Source organism: Oncorhynchus masou, chromosome 31 (assembly GCF_036934945.1).
Source record: "Oncorhynchus masou masou isolate Uvic2021 chromosome 31, UVic_Omas_1.1, whole genome shotgun sequence".
NCBI lineage: Eukaryota > Metazoa > Chordata > Actinopteri > Salmoniformes > Salmonidae > Oncorhynchus > Oncorhynchus masou.
Genome location: NC_088242.1, coordinates 77,937,535 through 77,964,653, shown reverse-complemented (window position 1 = coordinate 77,964,653; position 27,119 = coordinate 77,937,535). Strand labels below are relative to the sequence as shown.

At 42.1% G+C, this 27,119-nt stretch overlaps 2 protein-coding genes across 3 annotated transcripts in view; one reads left to right on the top strand and one right to left on the bottom strand.

Moving 5' to 3' along the window:
* Positions 1 to 849: 849 nt before the first annotated feature.
* plcg2 (phospholipase C, gamma 2) lies at positions 850 to 22,050 on the top strand. Of its 2 annotated transcripts, none has more exons than XM_064952032.1 (32): positions 850 to 1,017; positions 7,642 to 7,839; positions 7,949 to 8,098; positions 8,260 to 8,353; positions 8,472 to 8,519; positions 8,656 to 8,740; positions 9,438 to 9,518; positions 9,746 to 9,789; positions 9,924 to 9,996; positions 10,138 to 10,239; positions 10,331 to 10,449; positions 11,831 to 11,916; positions 12,027 to 12,144; positions 12,285 to 12,453; positions 15,274 to 15,369; positions 15,562 to 15,642; positions 15,797 to 15,966; positions 16,061 to 16,261; positions 16,379 to 16,679; positions 16,859 to 16,927; positions 17,078 to 17,187; positions 17,270 to 17,366; positions 17,516 to 17,582; positions 17,964 to 18,139; positions 18,876 to 18,978; positions 19,224 to 19,427; positions 20,325 to 20,464; positions 20,581 to 20,692; positions 20,820 to 20,987; positions 21,068 to 21,156; positions 21,245 to 21,441; positions 21,604 to 22,050. In XM_064952032.1, exons 2-32 carry the CDS (start codon positions 7,650 to 7,652, stop codon positions 21,644 to 21,646), a joined length of 3,783 nt encoding a protein of 1,260 aa, XP_064808104.1. In that variant the 5' UTR covers positions 850 to 1,017; positions 7,642 to 7,649; the 3' UTR covers positions 21,647 to 22,050. The 2 variants fall into 2 exon arrangements, with proteins under 2 accessions (XP_064808104.1, XP_064808105.1); XM_064952033.1 differs by lacking the exon at positions 850 to 1,017 and adding an exon at positions 1,135 to 1,152.
* Positions 21,459 to 27,119, bottom strand: part of cmip (c-Maf inducing protein) — a 44,964-nt gene continuing 39,303 nt past the window's right edge. The window contains exon 21 of the mRNA XM_064952034.1: positions 21,459 to 27,107. Coding sequence (XP_064808106.1) covers positions 27,054 to 27,107 — 54 coding nt within the window. The 3' untranslated portion in view covers positions 21,459 to 27,053. The remainder of the gene's footprint in view (positions 27,108 to 27,119) is intronic.

Here is a 27,119-nt window from a genome sequence, read left to right as displayed (position 1 = left end):
CAGCTTGGAACGCTGCTAGTCCAATTAGCATCCGGGATCCAAACAACCACTTTATACAGCTTGGAACGCTGCTAGTCCAATTAGCATCCGGGATCCAAACAACCACTTTATACAGCTTGGAACGCTGCTAGTCCAATTAGCATCCGGGATCCAAACAACCACTTTATCATTCAAAATACATGTGCTGAAGTCATTTTAATTCTTTTTTTCAAATTTCCTAAGAATAGCAACTTTGATTGACACTGGAAATATGATAGATAATGACAATCTTACAATTTAAATGTGGCCTATTTAGACACTTGTACTAACAGTGTTGACATCAAATTTCATGCATGTACACCAAACAGCGTCGTATTTTGATATTGTACTAAATATAGTACAATGACGCGAATGGGTTAATAGTAATGGTTCATTAGTAAATAATATACATTAAAATTATCAACAGATTAAACAAACTGTAGTCGACATCTCTCAAATGATCAGCGGAGTGCGGCGCAGCGCTGCTGCTCTAAAATATACTCGCTCTCCTGCTTCTCAACAAGCACAGTAGATGGTTTAGATCTTTTCAGCCTATCACTGTAACTAGGAGGGCTGCGTTCAGTTAAGAAATAGAGTTTGAGAGAAACATTGCCACCAGTGACCATTATATATATTTACAACAATTTGCCGATGTATAGACAGTCAAAGGACTTTCTATAACTACTTTACAATAGGCCAATAATTTGATTTCACCAAAAAGCTGAAACCTTTCAATGCAGCTGTGTCGCCAAATACTCTTGCGTCCAAGGGGAATTTGCATAGATATGCGTACTTCCGGATCTTTTTATTACTGCTATGCCTATAACGCAAATTAACTTTACTTCCTTATACACATAGAATTGAGGAACTGACCATTTCGCGGCTGGGTTAGGACTGTTTGAAAGACTATCATTTTTAGAATCTCAAGCCTAAAAACCATGAATTAATTTATACAAGAGGCTACTTTACAGCTATAACATTGACTGTTTCATTTATTGGGTAAGTCTTAAAACTTTTCCGTTTTTTTGTGGGTGTGCAAATGTAGAGCAAAGTGAGAGCAGAGTGACTATGGGGAAATCCGCTTTTAGTTTCAAGTGGAGCGTTGATGGTGATGGATCTTCTTCGCCCGTAATGGTCTGTGGCAGGGGTCTTGTGGGGTGTGATTCCTAATATAATTTTTAGTATAGACAGAACACCTGTTGTGCATCTATATGTCGATCTAATTTTCCTCAATCCATTAGAATATGCATTTCCAAAGAACCCGTTATGTTATAGACCCTACATTCATTTTAACACTTGGAGTAACTGTCCAGCAAACGGTATCTATTTTCATGATAATTAAATTGTGGATAGCAAACACCATTAACCTAAAAAAGTGGGGATTTGAATCTATTATGTGCCTAATGTAACCAGGGTTACATTACATCATGTTTTGACATACCTGTATTGCATTGTCTCTCATATGGCACATCAAGACCTGGGGAGTGCCACAGTGTTGATTGGTTTCACATTTGGTTTGCGCTACACTGGATACATCTTTTACAGAAGGAAGTAGTGGACCATCAGTTATGCTTATAATTTATGTGTGTGTTATTGACTATGTTCTTGTGGTGTATCAGGAAACTAATTTGTGTACATTTTGTGGATAGCCCTTTAAGGGGACGGCACCGGTTGAGAGCAAAGGTTTCCTCAGGAAAGATATTGAAATAGTTCTGGGTTAATACTTCACTTCTCTCTCTGGGTCCATCCATTCACTGCGCCTGCTGCTCATTTGCAATGTAAATAATGAGTGCTACATGGAATCAGGTCTGACACACTCATATAATATTACCCCTCAGTATTCCTGCACAAAGTTTGCTTCCATTTGTACACAACCACCATACAATGAAGCCTAAAAGCGTAGAGGTGCAAATAACTTTCCCTCCCTCACACTCAGAGACCGCCGGGTTAACAGAAAAAAGAAAAAGATTGGTTGTTTAATGTTGTGGTTTGGAAAGTAGACCACATAGTTGTTAGAGCTGTTGCTCTTGGTTGAAATGTACAGTGCATTCGGAAAGTATTCAGACCCCTTCCTTTTTTTCACATTTTGTTACATTACAGCCTTATTCTAAAATGGATTTAAAAATAAATAAATCCTCATCAATCTACACACAATACACCATAATGACAAAGCAGGCTTTTTGAAATTTTTACAAATTTATTAAAAAGATGAAACAGAAATACCTTATTTAGATGAGACTCAAAATTGAGCTCAGGTGCATCCTGTTTCCATTGATCATCCTTGAAATGTTCCTACAACTTGATTGGAATCCGTCTGTGGTACATTCAATTGATTGGACATGATTTAGAAAGTCACACACTTGTCTATATAAGGTCCCACAGTTGAAAGTGCATGTCAGAGCAAAAACCAAGCCATGAGGTCAAAGGAATTGTCCGTAGACCTCAGCGAAAGGATTGTGTCGAGGCACAGATCTGGGGAAGGGTACCAAAACATTTCTGCAGCATTGAAGGTCAACAAGAGCGCACTGACCTCCATCATTCTTAAATGGAGAAGTTTGGAACCATCAAGACTCTTCCTAGAGCTGGCCGTCCGGCCAAACTGAGCAATCGGGGGAGGTGACCAAGAATCCAACGGTCACTCTGACAGAGCTCCAGAGTTCCTCTGTGGAGACGGGAGAACCTTCCAGAAGGACAACCATCTCTGCAGCACTTCACCAATCAGGCCTTTATTTATGGTAGTGGCCAGATGGAAGCCACTTCTCTGTAAAAGGCACATGACAGCCTGCTTGGAGTTTGCCAAAAGGCACGGAAAGGACTCTCAGACCTTGAGAAACAAGATTCTCTCATCTGATGAAACAAAGATTGAACACTTTGGCCTGAATGCCAAGCATCGCGTCTGGAGGAAACCAGGCACAATCCCTACAGTGAAGCATGGTTGTGGCAGCGTCAGGGACTGGGAGACTAGTCAGGATCGAGGGAAAGATGAGCAGAGTACAGAGAGATCCTTGAAGAAAACCTCCTCCAGAGAGCTCAGGACCTCAGACTGGGGCCAAGGTTCACCTTCCAACAGGACAACGACCCTAAGCACACAGCCAAGACAATGCAGGAGTGGCTTCAGGACAAGTCTCTGAATGTCCTTGAGCGGCGAGAGACCTGAAAATAGCTGTGCAGCGACACTCCCCATCCAACCTGACAGAGCTTGAGAGGCTCTGCAGAGAAGAATGGGAGAAACTCCCCAAATACAGGTGTGCCAAGCTTGTATCGTCATACCCAAGAAGACTTGAGGTTGTAATCGCTGCCAAAGGTGCTTCAACAAAGTACTGAGTAAAGGGTCTGAATACTTATGTAAATGTGATATTTCAGTTTTTTGTTATACATGTGCAAAAATGTAAAAAAAACAACTGTTTTTACTTTGTCATTATGGGGTATTGTGTCTAGATTTGATGAGGGAAAAAATAATTTAATACATTTTAGAATATGGCTATAACAGCATTTTGAAATAAGTAAAGGTGTCTTGAGTACTTTCTGAATGCACTGTAGGTGTATTGATTAAACCTCTACAGGTTTAATCAACACATGTTTTTCTTTCAAATGGTATCAATAATATGCATGTCCTTGCTTCAGGTCCTTAGCTACTGTCAGGTAGATTTGGGTATGTAATTTTAGGTGAAAATTGAAAGGCACAAGATGCAGTGCTGTATCATGAATACAGTCACAGGTAACACAGTTGGGTCATTCCTACTGACTTTCAGAAAAACATATTAGTCAAGCTCAGGCAATTATATATATTTTTAATGTACATATTCCAACCTGTTCGGTGCATAATCCTAACAGGTCAGAACCTAACAGCGTGGACATTTGGAGCCTAAATTAGCCAGAGCTCTGTGAGTGAGAAAGAGAAGAGAGAATGTAATGTTCATATCTCTACCATAAGCCACCTCCAACATAATTTGAAAGAATTTGGCAGTACGTCCAACTGACCTCACAAATGCAGACCAAATATATGGCGTGGTGTGGGCGAGCAGTTTGCTGATTTCAACATTGTGAACAGAGTTCCCCATGGTGGCAGTGGGGTTATGGTATGGGCAGGCATAAGCTACTGACAATGAACACAATTGTGTTTTATCGATGGCAATTTGAATTCATAGAGATACTGTAACGAGTCCCATTGACTTGCCATTGTGACCAACAGATGCATATATTTATTTCCAGATGTGAAATCCATAGATTAGGACCTAATTTATTTATTTAAATTGACTGATTTCACTAACTGTAACTCAGTAAATTCTTTGAAATTGTTGTATGTTGCATTTATATTTTTGCTTGGTACAGTATATTTTTTACAGTTGAACCACTGTTTTCCAACCAAAGAAATTATGACATTTCCTGAATGTGGTGTCATTTTAGAAAGGGCTGTTTTTTTTTAAATGGAGAATTACAACAAACTAACAGGATGGAAAGTGATATCAGGGACACACAGAACATCTTAAATTAAATAACAATAAATACGATAATCATAAAAACAACATTATGATGATAGAGAATTTAACTAGGACTATAAAATAATGAAGAAAGATAATAACATTTTTATAATTTTAAGCCTTATATTTGTCATGGAGGTTGAGGAATAACAACTGGGACATAGCAATAATGCCGACATTCACATAATTTTCTTTCTACAAAATGCATAGAATTCCCTTTCAAGATCAATATTTTTATGCTTTTAGGGTAAATTACACTTTATCGTATATTTAAAGCCATTTGGAATCCACATTTTACAGAAAATAAGAAGTGATATATCCTGGGGACAGATAAGGCACTGCACATTTGGAATGACCCAGTCAACCCATTTACCTGTGGCTGTTTTCATGATACAGCATTGCCTCACTGTGCCTTATTACTTTTTTATACAAAGATTGGGTTTAATCCTGGATGCTGATTGGTTAAAACCGCAATCCAGTACGTGTCTATTCCACAAGTTACCATCGGCTAGCTGTGATGTTGAAATGCCTATTTAAACTGTTCCATCTCACTGCACAATCCACTGTCTCATCAGCCCAGCCAGGCAATTTATAAACTTGATCTCCACTATAAAAATAATCTAGACATTATCTCCCATTTCCTTTATACTAGCATTTTGTTTTCAACTGCAGAGATTTGTATAAACCCTGTCTGTCTCTGACATTTGCAACATTGTTTCAATATAGAAATTCGATCTCCACTGTCCCATAGAAATGAATGTGTCGGGACGAGGCAGACAGCTTTTCTCAGCCAGTCGAAATCATGAATCAGCTGGCATTATTTTTATGGATATATACAAAGAAATGTCAATAGAAAACTGGTAAAACTAGCTTCAGTTTGAAGTGATTGTGTTAGCTGTGTTGTTGGCTCGCTCCTCTGAACAATAGTGTCCTGACGAGAGAGCACATTTTTAATGCCAGGTGAAATCGTACATCATTAGCTCATTGTTATGGATGTATCCAAATAAATGTCACTAGAAAACAGCTTAAACACATGAAAATGCAGCTATTTTTCTGTCGGCTGCACTGTTTTAAGTGACTGTAAGTTAGCCGTAGTTGGCTAGCTAGCGAGCAAGGGATAAGAACGTTGCCAGCCAGTTGGGCAATGGGACATTTAGAGAGAACGACTGGGTCTCATCCATAGATACAAAATTATTTTTATGAAAATATGTCAATGCTTATTTGAATATGTTGGTAACCCGTTGTTTAAAAGCCCTCAAAGCTGGTGTTTGGAGGGTATATCGACTTTGTCTCAGGCCTATCAACCCTTTGTGCCAATATATCCTCCAAACACCGGTTTCTCTGGCATTATCACTTAAATACAGTGGTGTAAAAATACTTTTAAGTACTGAAGTCGTTTTTTGGTGTATCTGTACTTTACTATTTATATTTTTGACTATTTTTACTTCACTACATTCCTAAAGAAAATGATGTACTTTTTACTCCAAACATTTTCCCTAACACCCAAAAGTACTAGTTTCAATTTGAATGCTTAGCAGTACAGGAAAAAGATCAAATACACACACTTATCAAGAGAACTTCCCTGGTCATCCCTACTGCCTCTGATCTGGTGTACTCACTAAATGCACTACATAAATGCTTCCCTTGTAAATTATGTTTGAGTGTTGGAGTGTACCCTTGGCTGTCAAAAACAGTTATAAAAAAGGAAATTGTGCCGTCAGGTTTGCTAAATATAAAGAATTTGATGTATAGCATTTACTTTTACTTTGTACTTTTACTCAAGTAAGACAATTGAATGTTTTTTCCAACACTGTACATTTAAAATCTGATACTTTTAGACTTTTACTCAAGTAATATTTTACTGGGTTACTTTCACTTTTACTTGAGTCATTTTATATTAAGGTACCTTTACTTTTACTCAAGTATGACAATTGAGTACTTTTTCCATCTCTGCTTAAATAGAACTGTTACCAACATATTAAAATAACAATGAATTACATATTTTCATTAAAACATTATTTTGATAAGTCAATTAATACAATGTAATTCTTCCACCAGAAGATAGGCTGTAGTCCGGACAAAAATCTGGTTGTTAGTTATTTTGTTCATGTTGCTAAAGGACCCAACCCAGTCATTAATAATTGTTGGTTAGTAGCTATGTGAAAGGACTGGTCGTCAGTTCTTAAAAAACGGGTTGCTTTCCAGGCTGGAAAGTTTTCTTGTCACTTGCTAGGTAGCAAGCCAAGTTCAGCTAACTCCGTAACGTCATACATTGAACCTGCATTACAACACACGAGCTGCATTTCCGTTTGTTTGAGCTTTTTTCTATTGGCATTTACTTGTAAATGTCCATGATAATGACGTTGATGCGGGATTTCGACTGGCTCGGAAAAAGTTGTCTCGTCTTGGCACATTTTACTTTATGTATGGTAGTACTAGAGATTGAAATTTACAAGTGAAACATTGTTTCCGATGTTAGACAGACAGCAAGGTTTATATTAACCCCCGCTGTACCAAAGTACATGCTATGTTGGAAGCAAAGGGAAACAATTTGAGATTAGATAAATAAATATATGAGATAAATATAAGACATGATTCGGACACCAACTTGAACATGATATTCTTATGGAGGCACAGTGATTAATTTTCAGATAGAAATGTTAGCAGACATCGGTGTCTGTTTCCCGCCAAGACAGCATGGCTTGGAACACTGCTCGTCCAATCAGCATCCACGATCCAAACAACCAGTTTTATAATTGAAAATAAATAAGCTAATATACAATGCAAAGTAGAGTTGTTATAAGTTACATATCTGTTATCAAGCAAATAAAATAAAACATGTTTCCATGTTATAAACATAGACATTCCTAAAAAGTCATCAATGCAAATGAACATAATATACTGTCACTGTACACTATGCACCTCCTGAAATATTTAAAGTGGTCAAATAAAAGCATGCTTTATAACTGTGCAGGCCTGTAGTTGCTTCCTCGTCCTTTGTTTGACATGATGAAACCATGAATCCTTAAACAGCTTTATGGAGAGGCTATGAGGTAGGGGTTTAATGAGTCACTGAATAAAACCGTGGACCTAGTGACCCATTGCATCCCTACTATAAGTAGAGTATGGGCCCATTCCACAGGGCCAGAAATGGCGGGGCCGGGGCAAAGCCAGCAGGGAGAGCTGACGGAGTACAAGAAGAGTCTGATCAAGAGGGACCTGGAGATGGGCATCGTCATGACCGTGTTCCGCCAGAAGGTAGAGCGCCTTACTGTGCAGGTCATCATGGAGACCAGGCAGGTGGCCTGGACCCGAACAGCAGACAAGAATGATGGTGTCTGTGAGTAAACCTGAATCTAAGTCTAACTCAAATCCCAACCCTTTACCCTCAAGTATAAAAGCTGTTGAGTATGTGAGAGAGTGAGTAACAATGATGAGTACGGTTTCAGTGGATCTGTCTGAGATACGGGAGATTCGCCCAGGGAGGAACTCAAAAGACTTTGAGAGGTTCAGAGATGGCAGGGACAAACATGATGACAATACCTGCTTCACCATCTTCTATGGGTCCCAATTTGTTCTTAACACCATAAGCCTTGGCGGTAAGTGTGTGTGGGAGGGTGCAGAGTATGTCCACTTTTCTGTGTTTATTTGATGCCATACAACCACATTTTGTTGATGATAGCCTACTGATTAAATATGGATGGTTTATCTTAGGCTATATTGGATAATATAGCTTGTAATAGTCTGTGTTGATTGACAGCTGACACTGTGGATGACGCGGATAAATGGCTGACAGGCCTGGAGTTACTGAGACAGGAGACACTGGTGGCGCCCACACCAGACATCATAGAGAGGTGAACACACACACACACGTGAAAAGACCACAAACCTAAACCCATATACTATATACACATATACACATTATATGGACGATAACTGACAATTACGGTGCATATTTTTTGTTGTTTCCAGCTGGTTGAGGAAACAGATGTATTCTATCAATCAAACTAAAAAGAACTGGTAAGAACAGTTTCAACACTCAAACATTTATTTAATCCTCTACTTAATTATACCACTTTTTGTGCCAAATTCCCATTCTGCCCCTTTAGTAATTTCCACAATTCAATCGATTGTTCTTTCAATTTGTTCTCCTCAGTATCACCTTGAAGGAGGTGAAGTCTCTTCTGCCACAGCTCAACTACAAGGTCCCCGGCACACGTTCCCTGAAGGAAAAGTTCTCGGTACTCATCCCCTTTTCATCCCTATTCACACCCTCAACCTCACTGCTGCCAAAACTTTAATGAGTTGTAGAACCAAGGAGCTGAAGTTTCCCTCCCTCCTTGGCCAGATAAAAACTTGGGTAGTATAATTCATTCTATTCATGAGTTATTTTAGATGATAATAAGTGGTCTTGGGCTCTCAAGTGATTTCTCAATTGTAATAGAATTGCAGTATGTATGTAATAAAATAAATTGTAGTATTCTGAACCAAGGGCACTACAGACCCGGGTTTGATACCAGGCTGTGTCACAGCTGGCCGTGACCGGGAGACCCATGAGGTGGCTCACAATTGGCCCAGTGTCGTCCGGGTTAGGGGAGGGTTTGGCGGCCAGGATTTCCTTATCCCATCACGCTCTAGCGACTCCTTGTGGTGGGCCGGGCGCATGCAAGCTGACACCGACACATTGGTGCGGCTTCCTTCCGGGTTAAGCGAGCAGTGTGTCAAGAAGCAGTGAGGCTTGGCAGGGTCATGTTTCGGAGGACGTATGGCTCTTGATCTTCGCCTCTCCCGAGTCTGTAGGGGAGTTGCAGCAATGGGACAAGACTGTAACTACCAATTGGATATCACGAATTTGGGGAGAAAAAGGGGGTAAACAAATAACAAATATAAAAAAAGGATTCTGAACCAAACATTGTCCATCTCCCTCTTTTGTTCCAGGAAATTGGAGCAAGGAAAGATGTCTTGAACTTTGAGCAGTTTCATAAATTCTACAATATTCTAATGTTTGATCAGAAAGATGTGAGTCATAATTTTACTGCACTACTACACTCTCTAAGTAGAAAATGCTGAACAGATACCATAAATTACCGATAATTTAACTTCTCTTACAGTATGTATTGATATGTGTGTTCACATTGGAAGTGTTAGCTAGCATATCACATTTTGCATGGCTGTCAACCAGTGTGTGTGTGTGTGTGTGTGACTGTGTATTGACTTGTAACTGGTGTGTGGATATGTTTCATCAGATTCTCGAGGAGTTCAAAAGGGAGTCATGTGCTTTCATCATGGGGTGGGTCTTTCTCTTTCATTGAAAGATGTAGTTCAACAATCACAAATAATCATTTACTCAGCTTTATTATACCGGTAAACTTGAATTCTTGTTGACGGTATGTTGGTGGGTGATGTGGTTTTTCCTTACTGTAGTAGTACAGATAAACCTGATGCCTCTGCAGTTCTTCTCCATGATTTCCAACGATTTCTTCTGTACCAGCAGAAGGTATGATCAAGCTATCTATCAATTATGAAATTGGTAAAACTGGGTCTGTTTCTGTCAGTGTTTAAACTGCTACCTGTTATCATTACCTTTATTGTAATTTCTATCTATATTTTCCTCACTCTCTACGTTTCTCCTTCTCAGGAGTCATGGGCCAATGACCTGAACCAGGTTCGAGAGCTGATGACCACCTTTATAGACGACACCATGAGGAAGACCAACGATCCAGAGTTCACTGTCAGCGAGGTGGGACACAGTGTTTGATGTGTGTGAATGGGGAATGGAGAATGATGTTTTATGTTTGTCAAAGCGCTCTCTCTCTCTTCTCTCACTTTAGTTCCTCAGTTTCCTCTTCTCTAAGGAGAACTCGATTTGGGATGAGAAATACTCAGAGATGTGCAACCTGGATATGAACAACCCATTGTCCCACTACTGGATCAATTCCTCACACAACACGTCAGTCCCGCCACATAACACAAAAAATACAACACAGCACTATGAAATGAACACTACTTAACTTTTGTAACTAAAATAAATTGATGCAATGCATTAAAAAAAGGGTCAAGGTGCTGCTTTTTAGACCGATTTGCCTCATTATTGGTCAACTCCCGTACAATTTCGCTGTCCATCAAATCGGAGTGCTGCTGCAGGCTCTTTGCACGTCTTGACCAATTAGATTTGCGGAAATCGCAGGTCGCGTGGGCGGGACGTAACGCACAAAGCTCAAAGCGTGATCTCCAATGTCCTCCTGTATTTACTAAGCAACCGTGATAGCACATCACTCCCAATAGACACGAGCAAAAGCTTTTACATAAATGCAGCAGCCTATAGAGCTAAACATTAGCGATAAGACTTGCTGTATTGCATGGAAACGAGACTATTTTTCAGTCTGATCAATTGTAGGCTACCAACAACAGCAGCTGAATAGTCTAGCCTATGTGCTCTTGTCACTGGCCAGGGTAAACAAAAAGGGAACATGTATTTATAGCCCATTTGTTTGTGAGAAAATTTGAATGAGATAAAATGTGGTTTATAATCAAACTTGGGCTGACTAGGCTACCTAGACTTTGTCAAACCAAAACTGGAATTAATCAATAAGCCTAAACACAATAGCTGACATAGACTGTGAGTACATGTTTTATTAGGCCTACAATTGCATAGGGCAGAACTACACGATGCAAACCTGCATAAAGCAGGCTCAGCCCAGTTAGTTTTATTGTCCAATCATGTTGCTTTCTCCGTGTCTGTGTATAGGAAACACCTCTAGTCCTTAAAATATAATGAATATGAACAATTAATCCTCAATAATCAAGTTATTGTCCAAATGATCCAATTATAAGTTGGCTGCTGCTACTACAGTTAGCTAGTAACGTTAGCAAACCTGTTGTTGAGTTTTTGGAGCGAAAAAAATAATGCCTATTGCTAGCAACTTGATTTTCTAGAGTGGTTTGGTTAAATAAAATATAATTAAAATGAACAAGTACAGGGTTGAGGCAATTTGATAGGATTGTCATCCTCACCAAGACCAGGAGTTTTTCCATAAAAAAAAAAAACGTGACTTGATTAGAAAAACTGTTTTCCTATCATAGCCCATATTAAACCTTTTTACAACAGATTAATCATATCATACCGTATACGGTCTGGAGTTTTACCTGGTTAGTTTACCACATCAGGAAAAGCTACGGCCCCAGAATGTTTTTTCACCAGACCACTCTGGGATCTGTGGTGCCACCTCTGAATAGGCTATAACTCATATTATAATAAACACACAAATGCTCTTTATGATTTGTTTGCATGTTGTATTTCTTGTTATGATGTTGTTATGTGTTTCCATCAGGTACTTGACTGGAGACCAGCTGCGGAGCGAGTCATCCACCGAGGCCTACATTCGCTGCCTGCGTCTGGGATGCCGCTGTGTTGAGTGTTAGTTGTACACCTTAAACCTCACTGAAACAGTTTTACTTTGCCCTCGTTACATTATCCATTTACTTCTATAGTTGGGAAGGATTATTTTGTGTTGTGTGGCCCTGTAGTGGACTGCTGGGAAGGGCCAGGTGAGCCCATCATATACCATGGCTGGACCAGGACCACCAAGATCAAGTTTGAGGACGTGGTGAAGGCCATCAATGACCATGCCTTTGTCACATCTGAGTGAGTCTGAATCTGTCTGAGAAAACTCACCCAAACTAATAAACATACCCACACCTGAGGTGCTTTACAACTGAGGACTGTAAATGTTTCTAGAACATTCTGCCTGTGTTGACTGAGCATTGTGGTGCTGTTGTTGTCAGATACCCTGTGGTTCTCTCCATTGAGGAGCACTGTCCCGTAGAGCAGCAGAGGCAGATGGCTCGTATCTTCAGAGAGGTATTCCAGGACAAGCTGCTGATGGAGCCTGTGGAGCTGATGGCTGAACAGCTGCCATCCCCCACACAGCTCAAGGGCAAGATCATCCTCAAGGTGAGGGCCAGCCCAGAGGATACAATGGGGATGGTGGTATGATATCATCCTCAAGGTGAGGGCCAGCCCAGAGGATACAATGAGGGTGGTGGTATGATATCATCCTCAAGGTGAGGGCCAGCCCAGAGGATACAATGGGGATGGTGGTATGATATCATCCTCAAGGTGAGGGCCAGCCCAGAGGATACAATGGGGGTGGTGGTATGATATCATCCTAAAGGTGAGGGCCAGCCCAGAGGATACAATGGGGGTGGTGGTATGATATCATCCTAAAGGTGAGGGCCAGCCCAGAGGATACAATGGGGGTGGTGGTATGATATCATCCTCAAGGTGAGGGCCAGCCCAGAGGATACAATGGGGATGGTGGTATGATATCATCCTAAAGGTGAGGGCCAGCCCAGAGGATACAATGAGGGTGGTGGTATGATATCATCCTCAAGGTGAGGGCCAGCCCAGAGGATAAAATGGGGGTGGTGGTATGATATCATCCTAAAGGTGAGGGCCAGCCCAGAGGATACAATGGGGATGGTGGTATGATATCATCCTCAAGGTGAGGGCCAGCCCAGAGGATACAATGGGGGTGGTGGTATGATATCATCCTAAAGGTGAGGGCCAGCCCAGAGGATACAATGGTAATGGTGGTATGATATCATCCTAAAGGTGAGGGCCAGCCCAGAGGATACAATGGGGGTGGTGGTATGATATCATCCTAAAGGTGAGGGCCAGCCCAGAGGATACAATGGGGGTGGTGGTATGATATCATCCTAAAGGTGAGGGCCAGCCCAGAGGATACAATGGGGATGGTGGTATGATATCATCCTCAAGGTGAGGGCCAGCCCAGATGATACAATGGGGGTGGTGGTATGATATCATCCTAAAGGTGAGGGCCAGCCCAGAGGATACAATGGGGATGGTGGTATGATATCATCCTCAAGATGAGGGCCAGCCCAGAGGATACAATGGGGGTGGTGGTATGATATCATCCTCAAGGTGAGGGCCAGCCCAGAGGATACAATGGGGGTGGTGGTATGATATCATCCTAAAGGTGAGGGCCAGCCCAGAGGATACAATGGGGGTGGTGGTATGATATCATCCTCAAGGTGAGGGCCAGCCCAGAGGATACAATGGGGGTGGTGGTATGATATCATCCTAAAGGTGAGGGCCAGCCCAGAGGATACAATGGGGATGGTGGTATGATATCATCCTCAAGGTGAGGGCCAGCCCAGAGGATACAATGGGGGTGGTGGTATGATATCATCCTAAAGGTGAGGGCCAGCCCAGAGGATACAATGGATAATGGGGGTGGTGGTATGATATCATCCTAAAGGTGAGGGCCAGCCCAGAGGATACAATGGGGGTGGTGGTATGATATCATCCTAAAGGTGAGGGCCAGCCCAGAGGATACAATGGGGTGGTGGTATGATATCATCCTAAAGGTGAGGGCCAGCCCAGAGGATACAATGGGGATGGTGGTATGATATCATCCTCAAGGTGAGGGCCAGCCCAGATGATACAATGGGGGTGGTGGTATGATATCATCCTAAAGGTGAGGGCCAGCCCAGAGGATACAATGGGGATGGTGGTATGATATCATCCTCAAGATGAGGGCCAGCCCAGAGGATACAATGGGGGTGGTGGTATGATATCATCCTCAAGGTGAGGGCCAGCCCAGAGGATACAATGGGGGTGGTGGTATGATATCATCCTAAAGGTGAGGGCCAGCCCAGAGGATACAATGGGGGTGGTGGTATGATATCATCCTCAAGGTGAGGGCCAGCCCAGAGGATACAATGGGGGTGGTGGTATGATATCATCCTAAAGGTGAGGGCCAGCCCAGAGGATACAATGGGGATGGTGGTATGATATCATCCTCAAGGTGAGGGCCAGCCCAGAGGATACAATGGGGATGGTGGTATGATATCATCCTCAAGATGAGGGCCAGCCCAGAGGATACAATGGGGGTGGTGGTATGATATCATCCTCAAGGTGAGGGCCAGCCCAGAGGATACAATGGGGGTGGTGGTATGATATCATCCTAAAGGTGAGGGCCAGCCCAGAGGATACAATGGGGATGGTGGGATGATATCATCCTCAAGGTGAGGGCCAGCCCAGAGGATACAATGGGGATGGTGGTATGATATCATCCTCAAGGTGAGGGCCAGCCCAGAGGATACAATAGGGATGGTGGTATGATATCATCCTCAAGGTGAGGGCCAGCCCAGAGGATACAATAGGGATGGTGGTATGATATCATCCTCAAGATGAGGGCCAGCCCAGAGGATACAATGGGGGTGGTGGTATGATATCATCCTCAAGGTGAGGGCCAGCCCAGAGGATACAATGGGGGTGGTGGTATGATATCATCCTCAAGGTGAGGGCCAGCCCAGAGGATACAATGGGGATGGTGGTATGATATCATCCTAAAGGTGAGGGCCAGCCCAGAGGATACAATGGGGATGGTGGTGGGAGGGAATAATGTGAAGAATTGGGTCACAGGGAAAAACGGTTTCCGATGTAGTATATGGTACAGCTTGTTATAGTAAGTGATTCCTCATCGGCAGGGTAGCGGCAGGTTAGCCTAGTGGTTAGAGCGTTGGTCTAGTAACAAGGTACAAATCTGTCGTTCTGCCCCTGAACAGGCAGTTAACCCACTGTTCCTAGGCCGTCATTGAAAATAAGAATTTGTTCTTAACTGACTTGCCTAGTTAAATAAAGGTAAAATAAAAAATAAATATGATGGGCTTCTCAGATGACAGTCAGTTATTGCCTGCGTGGTGGGTCTGTGGTGGTCCAACACCCCTCCCCTCCTCTCCCCTACAGCACAAGAAACTGAGTGTGGAGGGAGGCATCAGCGGAAAGGACTTCCGGAAGGGAGAGAAGCAAGGAGACCTGCATATCTGGGATCCAGTGGACCAGGTAACTTAGAGACCACCTGTCCTGTTAACATGATATGGTTCCAAGATAGTTTCTTAAAGGCCTATTTGGTTCAGGAAGTGTGTTGTATATTATTGTATTTGTTTCATAGTCATAGCATTGTTAGTGTATATTTTGTTGTGATGGTTGCCTTTGTCAACTATTCTGACATTGTGCCTGTTTGTCTGCCTGTAGCGATGGAACAAGCACTACTGTGTGATTTCAGATGACACGCTCTATTACGCAGAGGAGGAGGAGGAGGATGAGCTCAGGAAGGTAAACAACAGAGAATAGTTCATTTATAATTGTAGGAGAAACAAATGATCATTGTCACGGTATTTAATTATTACATAATTATGACTGTTTTTTACCGCCCTGCCTCCCTGCCTCGCTCCCTGCCTGCCTCCGTCCCCCTCCCTCTATGCTGTAGTCCCCAGAGCTCCACACGTCTGAGCCTTGGTTCCATGGGAGGATGAGTGAAGGGAGGCAGACAGCAGAGAGGCTGCTTCAGGAGTTCTGTGCTGAGTCGGGAGGCAGGGATGGCACCTTCCTGGTCCGAGAAAGTGACACTTTTGTGACAGACTTCACCCTCTCGTTCTGGTACGCCAGCTTGTCTTCGGCTCTACTGCCAGTACGTGTCCTGTGTTTAGATCTCTGCTGTGCTGATGCCTGTTTTCGGTGTGTTATACTGTAGGCGCAGTGGGAGGGTCCAGCACTGTCGTATCCGCTCTGGCTCAGAGGGAGGACATACTTTCTACTTCCTGACTGACAACTTGCACTTCCCCAGTGTGTACTCACTGATTCAGCACTATCGCGACATGCCCCTCCGCTGCCACGACTTTGACCTGCGCCTCACTGAGGCTGTGCCTCGACCCAACCCACACCTACTGGAAGGGTGAGTTACATAGGGTCATCTGACATAGAGGATGTCTGAATTTAAACATGCACACAGGTACGCAAAAATGCACACACTTAACACGTCGATTCTCTCTCTGTGTGCTGTGGTGGTCAGGTGGTTCTATAGTAACCTGAGCAGAGGGGAGGCAGAGGACTATCTGTTGAGAATCCCCCGGGACGGAGCCTTCCTCATTAGACAGAGAGAGGAGAGCGATTCCTACGCTATCACCTTCAGAGGTGATGGCAAGGTGAAGCACTGTCGGATCCAGAAGGATGGCTCTATGTACGTGCTGGGAACCACCACTGAGTTCGAGAGCCTGGTGGAGCTGGTCAACTACTTCCGTAAGAAGCCTCTGTATCGCAAGATCAAACTACGCTACCCTGTCACACTGGAACTTGTCAGCCGCTTCAGCACGGTAAGAGAGAGGGACGGGAGGGACTGGAGGCAGAAAAGAGAGGATGGGAGAGAGATATAATGGGGATGAGAGGAGGGCAGAGGGAGGGAGAAGAGGGGGCAGAGACTGGACTGCTGGGGGAGGAAAGGTTAAGTAGAATATGTTTACTGATAAGTGTTTTCAATGGTTTGTCTGTGTAGGAGACAGACTGCGCCTCACTCTATGATATTAAGATGTATGTGGAGCCAAATGAAATCGAGCCGTCACTGGTATGTTCACATATTATGTTGACTTGTTTCCCTTCATTGAAATTATGTTTATAGATTTTCTCAGGCAATGTCAATGTAGTGTGTGTATCTATGTTTGAATGTGTATTAATGTATGTACCTGTTGATGTACTGTATGTTTAACCCCATCAGCCGAAGAGTACAGTTAAAGCTCTGTACGACTACAGACCCATGAGACCGGATGAACTGAACTTCTGCAAGGGGGCTCTGATCCACAGTGTGTCCAAAGACAGCGATGGATGGTGAGGCCTCAGAACACAGACACACAATTTGATCCCAGGTCAGATTAGGAACATACTAACCTCTCTCTGCTGCTCCCTATAGGTGGAAAGGGGACTATGGGGGAAAGCTGCAGCTATTTTTCCCTGCCAACTATGTTGAGGAAGTGTCCAACAATATCAAAGCTGAGTCACAGGATCAGGTAGGAGGAGTGATCAGTATTTTGCATGGTGTTACTGTATTACTGGTGTGGGGTCAGTCTGTCAATGACATTGTGCATTTGTGCTGTATATTTCCTGTGTGGTAAGAGTGCATTTTTAGAGATCTACAGTGTACACATTTGTCTCACAGGTCATGGAGGACAATCCTCTGGGGGATATGTGTAAAGGAGTTGTTGACATTTCCAAGTGTAACGTTGGTGAGTACAGTCATTCTGTTACATCTGTTTTACATGCTGTTCAAACACAGATAATCTATATCAGAAACATGCTATCTTCACATGATTAACACACTAAATACCAAACCCCCAGTCCTTCCACACAGCACATGCTCATTAGACCGACTGCTCTTAAAACATACCCCATATCAACAGTACACACAACTACATACATTTCTAAATGGATCATTTTAGACCATGACACCTTACACAGGATAAATATACAATTGACGGTACATAATGTGTAGACACAGTCTAGTCCTGTACCCAAGCACAACAGTTTATTATATATACAGTACATTACACATAATAAATATTTTACATTCTCTTCCCCATGCTCCCTCCATCCCGCTCTCTTCTCAGTGAGATCTGCAAAGAATGGGAAGTCCCATGTCATGACACTTCAGATGAGTGATTATGACAGTAAGATTCATTTTGACTTTGCGGCAGAGTCACTGGAAGATCTGTTTGAGTGGTACCAGGTGGCCTGGAACATCACCCAGAGAGAGATCACCAAGCAGCACAACAAGCAGTTAGAGGCTAGTATCATGATATATTTCCATTTATAAACTGAGTGGTTCGTGCCCTGAATGCTGATTGGCTGACAGCCGTGGTATATCAGACCGTATACCACGGGTATGACAAAACATTTATTTTTACTGTGGTAATTAACAAGTTTACAATAGTAATAAGGCACATCGGGGTTTGTGGTATATGGCCAATATACCACGGATAAGGGCTGTGTCCAGGCACCCTGCGATACGTCGTGCATAAGAACAGCCCTTAACTATGGTATATTGGCCATATATCACACCCCTTTGTGCCTTATTTCTTAAATAACCCAACGACATCTATATGTAAGAGGCTAGTATGATATCTTTATATCTACCACTCCAAAGATGTATAGCCCAGCGTATATTGTGATGTCATGCTGAGAGGAAGCTGCTACACAGCCAGGCGTCTTCAGTGATGTCATACTGATAAATCAAATCAAATTGTATTTTTCACATGCGTAGAATACAACAACCTTACCTTGAAATGCTTGAAATTCTTACTAACAAGCCCTTAACCAACAATGCAGTTTTCAGAAAATAGAGTTATTTACTAAATAAAATATCAATAATGAGGCTATATACAGGGGGTACCGGTACTGTGTCAATGTGCGGGGCACAGATTAGGAACAGGAAGCTGTCTTCAATGATGTCATGCTGACAGGAAGCTGTCTTCAGTGATGTCATGCTGACAGGAAGCTGCTGTGTGTTTTCTGTCCTCCAGATCAAGCAGCAGGAGGAGGTGGAGAAGAGTGAAGAGGTTGCCATGGAGATGTCTGACCTGGTGGTGTACTGCCAGCCTCGCAGCAAGGAGAAGGACCGCTTTGGTACGATCCCCAGCCCTATCACCCTTAACACCCACCTAAGGCATTCATCCTTGCATGCACTGCAATACACATTAGAGATTTCAAATGTGTGTTTTCAAATTAAATTCAATCCACCCTTTACTCACACTCATATTACTACTACCAGAATATGTCACCCTCCACCACAGTCAGATGTGGTAGACTCTCTCCTCTCAGTATTGTTCTGATCAAACTTAGTCTGCCCATTACTAATCATGCCCCCACAGTGAACTACTGCTACAAAGAGATCCGCTCCTTTGTGGAGAACAAGATCCCGGCCAAGAACAAAACTCCAGACTTCCTGAAGTACAACCGCAAGTCCCTGAGCCGCACCTACCCCAAGGGCCAACGTGTAGACTCATCAAACTATGACCCTTACCCTCTGTGGGCCTGTGGCTGCCACATGGTGGCGCTCAACTTCCAGACTGCAGGTGGGTTTGATGAGCATGTGTTAAAGATGGAGGGGGAATGAAAATCTGTCCATGTGCCCAGTGGTGTAAAGTACTTAAGTAAAACTACTTAAAAGTACTACTTAAGTAGTTTTTTGGGGTATCAGTACTTTACTTTACTATTTATATTTTTGACTACTTTTGCTTTTACTTCACTACATTCCTTAAGAAAATAATGTACTTTTTACTCCATGCATTTTCCCTGATACCCAAAAGTACTCTTTACATTTTGAATGCTTAGCAGAACAGAACATGGTTCAGTTCACACATATCATCCCTACTGCCTCTGATCTGGCAGACTCACAAAACACAAATGCTTCATTTGTAAATTATGTCTGAGTGTTGGAGTGTGCCCCTGGCTATCCGTACATTCTTTTAAATAAGAAAATTGTGCCCACTCGTTTGCTTAATATAAGGAATTTTAAATGATTCCTACTTTTACTTTTGATACTTAAGAGGTTTTAAAGTATATTTAAAACCAAATACTTTTCCTCAAGTAGTATTTTACTTGGTGGCTTTCAATTTTCACTCCTTTCCTATTAAGGTATCTATACTTTTACACAAGTTTGACGATTCGGTACTTTTTCCACGTGCCCTTGGTAGAGCAAGACACTTAACATTTTAGGACAACTTATGTGCATACATTTTTATACTTTTTAAGTACTGATCCCACAACCCAGGTGTTGCAAGAACCATGTTTTACCAACTGAGCTCCACTAATTTGCGCCAGAGACTCTACTACTATGGCTGATCTTGTCGAACAACACATTTCACTGCACCTATCCAGTGTATGTGACAACAACAAAAAATGTGTTCACAGAGTTTAGGAAATTGCTTGCTCGGTGTCCAAGTGATGTTCATGTTTGTTTATGTCCCCAGATAAGTATACTCAACTCAACAGTGCCCTCTTCAGCCTTAACGGACATACAGGCTACGTGCTACAGCCAGAGATGATGCGCTCAGACAGCTATGATCCACATCTGGAGAAGAGGAAAGTCAAGTTCACCCTTACTGTCAGGGTATGGTTCTGCTCATTGTCCAAATGTATTTATTTACACTGACATTTCCCTGCTAATCTTTCATATGGTAAACTGGTTACTGTTGAGCACTGAGTTTGCTGTGCTTCCCCCTGCAGGTGATTGCTGCCAGACACCTGCCTAAGCCAGGCCGTAGCATTGCTAGCCCTTTTGTAGAGACGGAGCTGTGTGGACACACAGAAGATAACAAGTTTAAGACCGTCGTCTATCGTAAGGAGTGGGACTGGATAGAATTACATTCTTTCCACTATGCCGTCCAGCTAATTAAAGAATATCAGCTTGTGTGTGTTGTTTTAAAGTTGAAAGGATGTTGGTAATGTGGCTTATATTTGTTCAGGTGACAATGGGCTGAACCCGGTGTGGAAGGCTCCTCCAGAGCCGGTGACATTCCCAGTCCATGAGCCAGAGCTCACCTTCCTGCGCTTTGTGGTGAATGAGGAGGACATGTTCTCAGACCCTAACTTCCTGGCTCAGGCTACCTTCCCTGTGAAGGGCATCCGCTCAGGTAGGACACACAACCACCAATATGTGGTGCATGAACCCTTAAGCCCCTCATTTACACACTTCTACACTGTTTCATCTTAGGGTACCGTTCCGTTCCTCTGAAAAATGGCTTCAATGAGAGCATAGAGCTGGCGTCTTTACTGGTCTACATCGATGTGCAGCAGGTGGAGGTGAGACACGCTGCATGTTGACAGCCTTTGGTGTTAGTGGTGGTGTTTGTGCATCTAGATGGTGAGCCTGTGTCTGTCTGCTAATCAGAAAGCAGAGGAGGAGCTGTACTCGTCGTCCAACCAGCTGCGGAGGCGGCAGGCTGAGATAAACAACGAGATCTTCCTGTACGACACCCACAACAGCCTGCAGCGTTCCGCCCCCCCACAGCTCCGTGACGACCTCATGAGAGAGTTCAGCACCAATGATACACAGTTACAGAAGATCCAAGACACCTGCAAACAGAAGTAAGCCGGAGTTGTGCTCTATTCAAATCAACGTTTATTGGTTGTGTACACACATTTGCAGATGTTATCACAGGTGCAGCGAAATGCTTATATGAAAATAATAATAAAAATTGTGAACAGAAATGTCATGATGATACATTCATTTAACTTATCTGGTCCTAGGATAAAGGAAAAGAAAATCAACAACAGTAAATTTTATTCCTGAGGGCAGCTCATCCTGAGCCTGCGTGGTTGCATCCCGAACTTCAGTCTTTCAAAGCCAAGGCCAACAGAGAGAAAATGTGTGATGTGTTTAACATTTGCATAATTTTGGGTGTTAATGGGTTATTCAGATGAACAGTGAAAGGTGCACTTAGCAGCGTCATACTGATAATGTATTCCTCAAAAACTCCAGAGAAATTAAGTCATGTTACCAGTGTATTGCTTGTTTCTTTTTTGTTCTCAACAAATGCATTCTTTAACTACTGATATATTGTAGACATACAGGGCTATTCGCAGGTGAAACTGTGGCTTAGAGCACATTATGTTGCTTTGATAATCCTTGTTTATATTTTCTTTTATGGTTCCTCTGCGTAATTTCAGTCAATAAAACATGACCTCTTCTGCTGACTATCTTCGCTTCATTTGATCAGATTAAACTACGGCATTTGAAAACAGTGAAACTTACACAGAACCTATAAATAACTATGCAGCACTCACATTTTAAACATATTCACAGACAGTTTATTTTGATTGAAATGATTTCACATCATAGTATTTTATTTTCCCGTAGAAGGTCTTGTTTTTTTATTACAACAGCCACAGAGCAGTAGTAACCCAGCTGTAGAAGCATATAACGCAGATGAGAGGAAATGAGGGGTACATAAATCTAGTTTGTCCATCACTGCGTTAGCAGGGGTGCTACAGCAGCAGGCGCCCCGCTGTCAACCACATTAAGACTCAAGCTGCGGTCACAATTCAAATTATAGAAATCTTTACAAATTCAGAAAAATGAGTACAGGTTGTAATATGACCTCTGAAAAGAGAGGAATGAGGAGAGAAGAGAGAGTTAGAGGAGACATAAACCAAAGCAAAGCACAGTGAGCTCCACAGGAAAGTGATATAACAAATGGAGTCGTTTTTGTCACAATTTCCTCTCCAGTACTAAAACCCTCCACATTCCAACCTCTGTCTCCCTCTTTAGCCAGCTGCAGATATACAGTTCAATGTTAAAAACTAGAGGAACATCAGGGCTACAAAACAAATCCTCAGGTCAGGTTCCCACATACATACTATGTTCAGATCATTACACACAGTATGTCACCAGTGTACAACCGGTACAGTAGCCAGTACACTCACTGGCATACATACATACTATGTTCATATCATTACACAGTATTTTGTGCACGAGCTAATGTGTCCAGCAATACAAAAAGGTCTGTAATCACACACCAAGGTGATTAAATCGCTGGTTTATGACATGTACTGCTTATCATTGAGCTTCGATCAGAACATTGTGGTAACCCATGGACAAAGGGTGTAGGTCGACTTCAGAGCTAGTGATCTGACCCTTTTCATATTAAAATCTTTAAAATAAAGTTACAAAATAAAAAAACATCAGCTGATGCAAAATGTACATGCCAAAAAAAAAGTCAGCCGACAAAATAAACTGATAACATGATCAAATCAACAGTTGATAAACAAATCATTAAAAGATACTAAGCATGAAAACACGACAGATTACAGTGCACTTTGTGTGAAAATAAAAAGTTAATGACCACACGCACATGTCCTTAAGATGAAGGCAATGACAGCCTCCCTAACAGGGAGACTAAGAAGCAAAGAGGGGAGGGGGACAGAAAATTATATACGTGTGTGTGTGTGTGTGTGTGTGTGTGTGTGTGTATATATTCATATACATACACACACACACACACTATACAGGAAGTGACAGCATGGAGGTCCTAAGTCAGACCAAAGATGCCCATACACAATGAAATGTAGTGCCAGTAACCGTAATGGTACTCAAAATAAACATAGTATTGAACTCTTATTGGACGGTGTCCAACTCTGTGTTCTTTAAGTTCTGCCAAAACTGAACAGAATTCTAGAGAATTCTGAAAAAACAAGAAGTGGATGGGACCAGAGTAGGGCAGTCAAAAGAACGATCTGATTGTGTAAGACACCCTGAAAGGGCACAGAGAAGGGACAGATTGATCAAAGCCACCTACAGCAGAAGAGAAGCGACACAGAGGACAACACTGTTCTGCTGTTTGTGTGGGCAAAGTCACATACCTGAATGCTGAAATAACATTCCTTGGTAACAATATGGTAAATCAATTCAAAACAGGTGGCTTAAAAAAATGGACTTGTCCACAATATGCCCATGTAAACAGAAAGTGTTCTTAGGATTTTAAATAAAGATTGAATGCAAAACGTTTTAACCAAGATACATGTACTACTTTCATGGGTGAGGATGCTCCAAACAGTGCCCTCTCTCCATGCTTGATGGGGGAGTAGAGAGAAATGCGGTTCTGTGAATGAATGATTAGCACATTAGAATCCACCGTTATGTCACGTTTCAGACAGTACTGATGTTTGATGCAATAGTTTCTTTTTTGAAGTACAGTATGGCAAACAATTGTGAATTAAAATCTTAGTCTAGACACTTTGGGCAGTTAATGTGCCCCTTTTTTTAAATCAGGGTCATCTACACACCATGCTGTTGCCTCTACAGAGCCTCTTCACTCCTGACAATGACAAAATATTCCTTTCCCATTAAGGATGATCATGGCCTGTATATCTACATCTACTTGCAAAAAGTGTCTAATATTTATCTCTATAAAAACATGCCCCATCATGCCAAAAAGGCAACATTGAGAGGTTGATGCAAGGTGTACATGGGGCCTCTGTTGAAGCCACAACATGGATTATGGATAAATTGCCTAGAAAGTGAAAAAAAGGTATATGACAAAATTAGGGGAGGCAGAAAAACAGGATATGAAGAGAGAAATCATAAATACAAGGCAGTCTCAGACCACCTACTGCACAACCATTCTATTAAATATGGGAGTTATGTACAAACATGTTTTCCTTTTAATGGATGTTGCAACCGCAGAGCAGAGCTCCTGAAATGTCTGCTTTTAAAATGTCAACAGGGAATATATATATATAACATACATACATACACACAGTACCAGTCAGAAGTTGACACACCTACTCATTCAAAGGTTTTTCTTTATTTTGACTATTTTCTACATCGTAGAATAATAGTGAAGACATCAAAACTATGAAATAACACATATGGAATCATGTAGTAACCAAAAAAGTGTTAAACAAATCAAAATATTTTTTAGATTCTTGAAAGTAGCCACCATTTACCTTGACAGCTTTGCACACACTTGGCATTCTCTCAACCAACTTCATGAGGTTGTCACCTGGAATGCATTTCAATTAACAGGTGTGCCTTGTTAAAAGTTAATTTGTGGAATTTCTTTCCTTCTTAATGCGTTTGAACCAATCAGTTGTGTTGTGACAAGGTAGGGGTGGTATACAGAAGATAGACCAAGTCCATATTATGGCAAGTCAGCAAAGAGAAAAGACAGTCCATCATTACTTTAAGATATGAAGGTCAATCAATACGGAGAATTTCAAGAACTTTGAAAGTTTCTTCAAGAGCAGTCGCAAAAACCATCAAGCGCTATGATGAAACTGGCTCTCATGAGGACCGCCACAGGAAAGGAAGACCCAGAGTTACCTCTGCTGCAGAGGACAAATTAATTAGAGTTACCAACCACAGAAATTGCAGCCCAAATAAATGCATCACAGAGTTCAAGAAACAGACACATCTCAACATCAACTGTTCAGAGGAGACCGCATGAATCAGGCCTTCGTGGTCAAATTGCTACAAAGAAACCACTACTAAAGGACACCAATAAGAAGACACTTGCTTGGGCCAAGAAACACGAGCAACGGACATTAGACCGGTGGAAATCTGTCCCTTGGTCTGATGAGTCCAATTTTGAGATTTGTGGTTGCAACCGCCGTGTCTTTGTGAGATGCGGAGTAGATGAACAGATGATCTCCGCATGTGTGGTTCCCACCGTGATGCATGGAGGAGGAGGTGCGATGGTGCTTTGCTGGTGACACTGTCAGTGATTTATTTAGAATTCAAGGCACACTTAACCAGCATGGCTACCACAGCATTCTTCAGCGATAACCCATCCCATCTGGTTTGCAGTTAGTAGGGCTATCATTTGTTTTACAACAGGAGAACGATGCAACTCACCTCCAGGTTGTGTAAGGGGTATTTGACCAAGAAGGAGAGTGATGGCAGTGCTGCATCAGATGACCTGGCCCCCACAATCACCTGGCCTGAACCCAACTGATATGGTTTAGGATGAGTTGGACTGCAGAGTGAATGAAAAACAGCCAACAAATGCTCAGTATATGTGGGAATTCCTTCAAGACTGTTGGAAAATAATTCCAGGTGAAGCTGGTTGAGAGAGTGCCAAGATTGTGCAAAGCTGTCATCAAGGCACAGGGTGGCTACTTTGAAGAAATCTAAAAAATATTTTTTGGGTTACTACATGATTCCATGTGTTATTTCATCATTTTTATGTCTTCGCTATTACTCTACAATGTAGACAATAGTAAAAATAAAGAAAAAGCCTTGAAAGAGTAGGTGAGTCCAAACTTTTGCCTGGTACTGTGTGTGATATCGATCGATCGATAGATATATATCTATATAGATCTATCTATATATATCTATATACATAGATATAGATATAGATATATATACAATATGTGAAAGCAGAGATATCTGGAAAAATACGTTCATTCAAGTTGATAAAAATTGATTGAGAGTGAACGTGTGATACAAGGCATTAGGCACAGTCTTGCAACTTTTATTTTTTTGAGGTAGCACCTCATTCCCAATGAAGGACTGGAAAGGCCCGACTCTTAACCTGAAAGAACCCAAACAAAACAACAAGACCAAAATGACAGTTGAATAGTCTTTTAAAGCTACATTTGGATTGACTAGAGGCAATATCAAAAAAATGTACTGGAATGTGACCTGGTTATCCAGCCTTCATCAGACAAGGGTAGAATAGCTCCCAGTAAATGGAGGGAAGAGAGGTAATTTAAACTCAAAGGTCCTTAGAGAGAGGGGGGGAAAGGGGCAAGATCCACCATTTGTTAACTTTGTTCTGTGTACAGATGACAACACAGAGGAAATCTATGATGAGTCTATTGAGGGCAAATAGGATGTGGACAGGGACTGAGTGAGCAACAACACATGAGAGAGAATGAGAGCAAGAGAGGGTCCCTTATGTCACAAGAAAGTGGGTCCTTGCATTTTGATGATGTCACTAAAAAGGACGTCCTTGTATGTTGATTTCACAAGAAAGAACAGGCCTTTGTATTTTGATGATGTCACTAGAAAGATAGTAATTTTCCATGGACATGTTACTAGAGAGGTCGTGGCGTTTTGATGTCATCTCCAGATAAAAGTGTCCTCATCTAGAGATGGGAGAGGATCCTCTTATTGTTGATGTAAGAGAGGCTATGTGTTCCGATGATGTTTGGATGATGTGGGAGTTGGTGTTCTAGTGATGTCATACAGGATGTGTTCACCAGGCCTCGGTGTAGCGGACATCCACCTCCTTCAGATTGGGGAGTTTTGCCTGACAGGGACA

Bases quoted from the DNA above. Each gene is read 5' to 3' on its own strand.
- plcg2 (XM_064952032.1), top strand. From the start codon at position 7,650: ATGGCGGGGCCGGGGCAAAGCCAGCAGGGAGAGCTGACGGAGTACAAG. The intron at 10,240-10,330 runs GTGGGACACAGT...CTCTCACTTTAG, and splicing joins CAGAGTTCACTGTCAGCGAG to TTCCTCAGTTTCCTCTTCTC. The intron at 19,428-20,324 runs GTGGGTTTGATG...TTATGTCCCCAG, and splicing joins GCTCAACTTCCAGACTGCAG to ATAAGTATACTCAACTCAAC.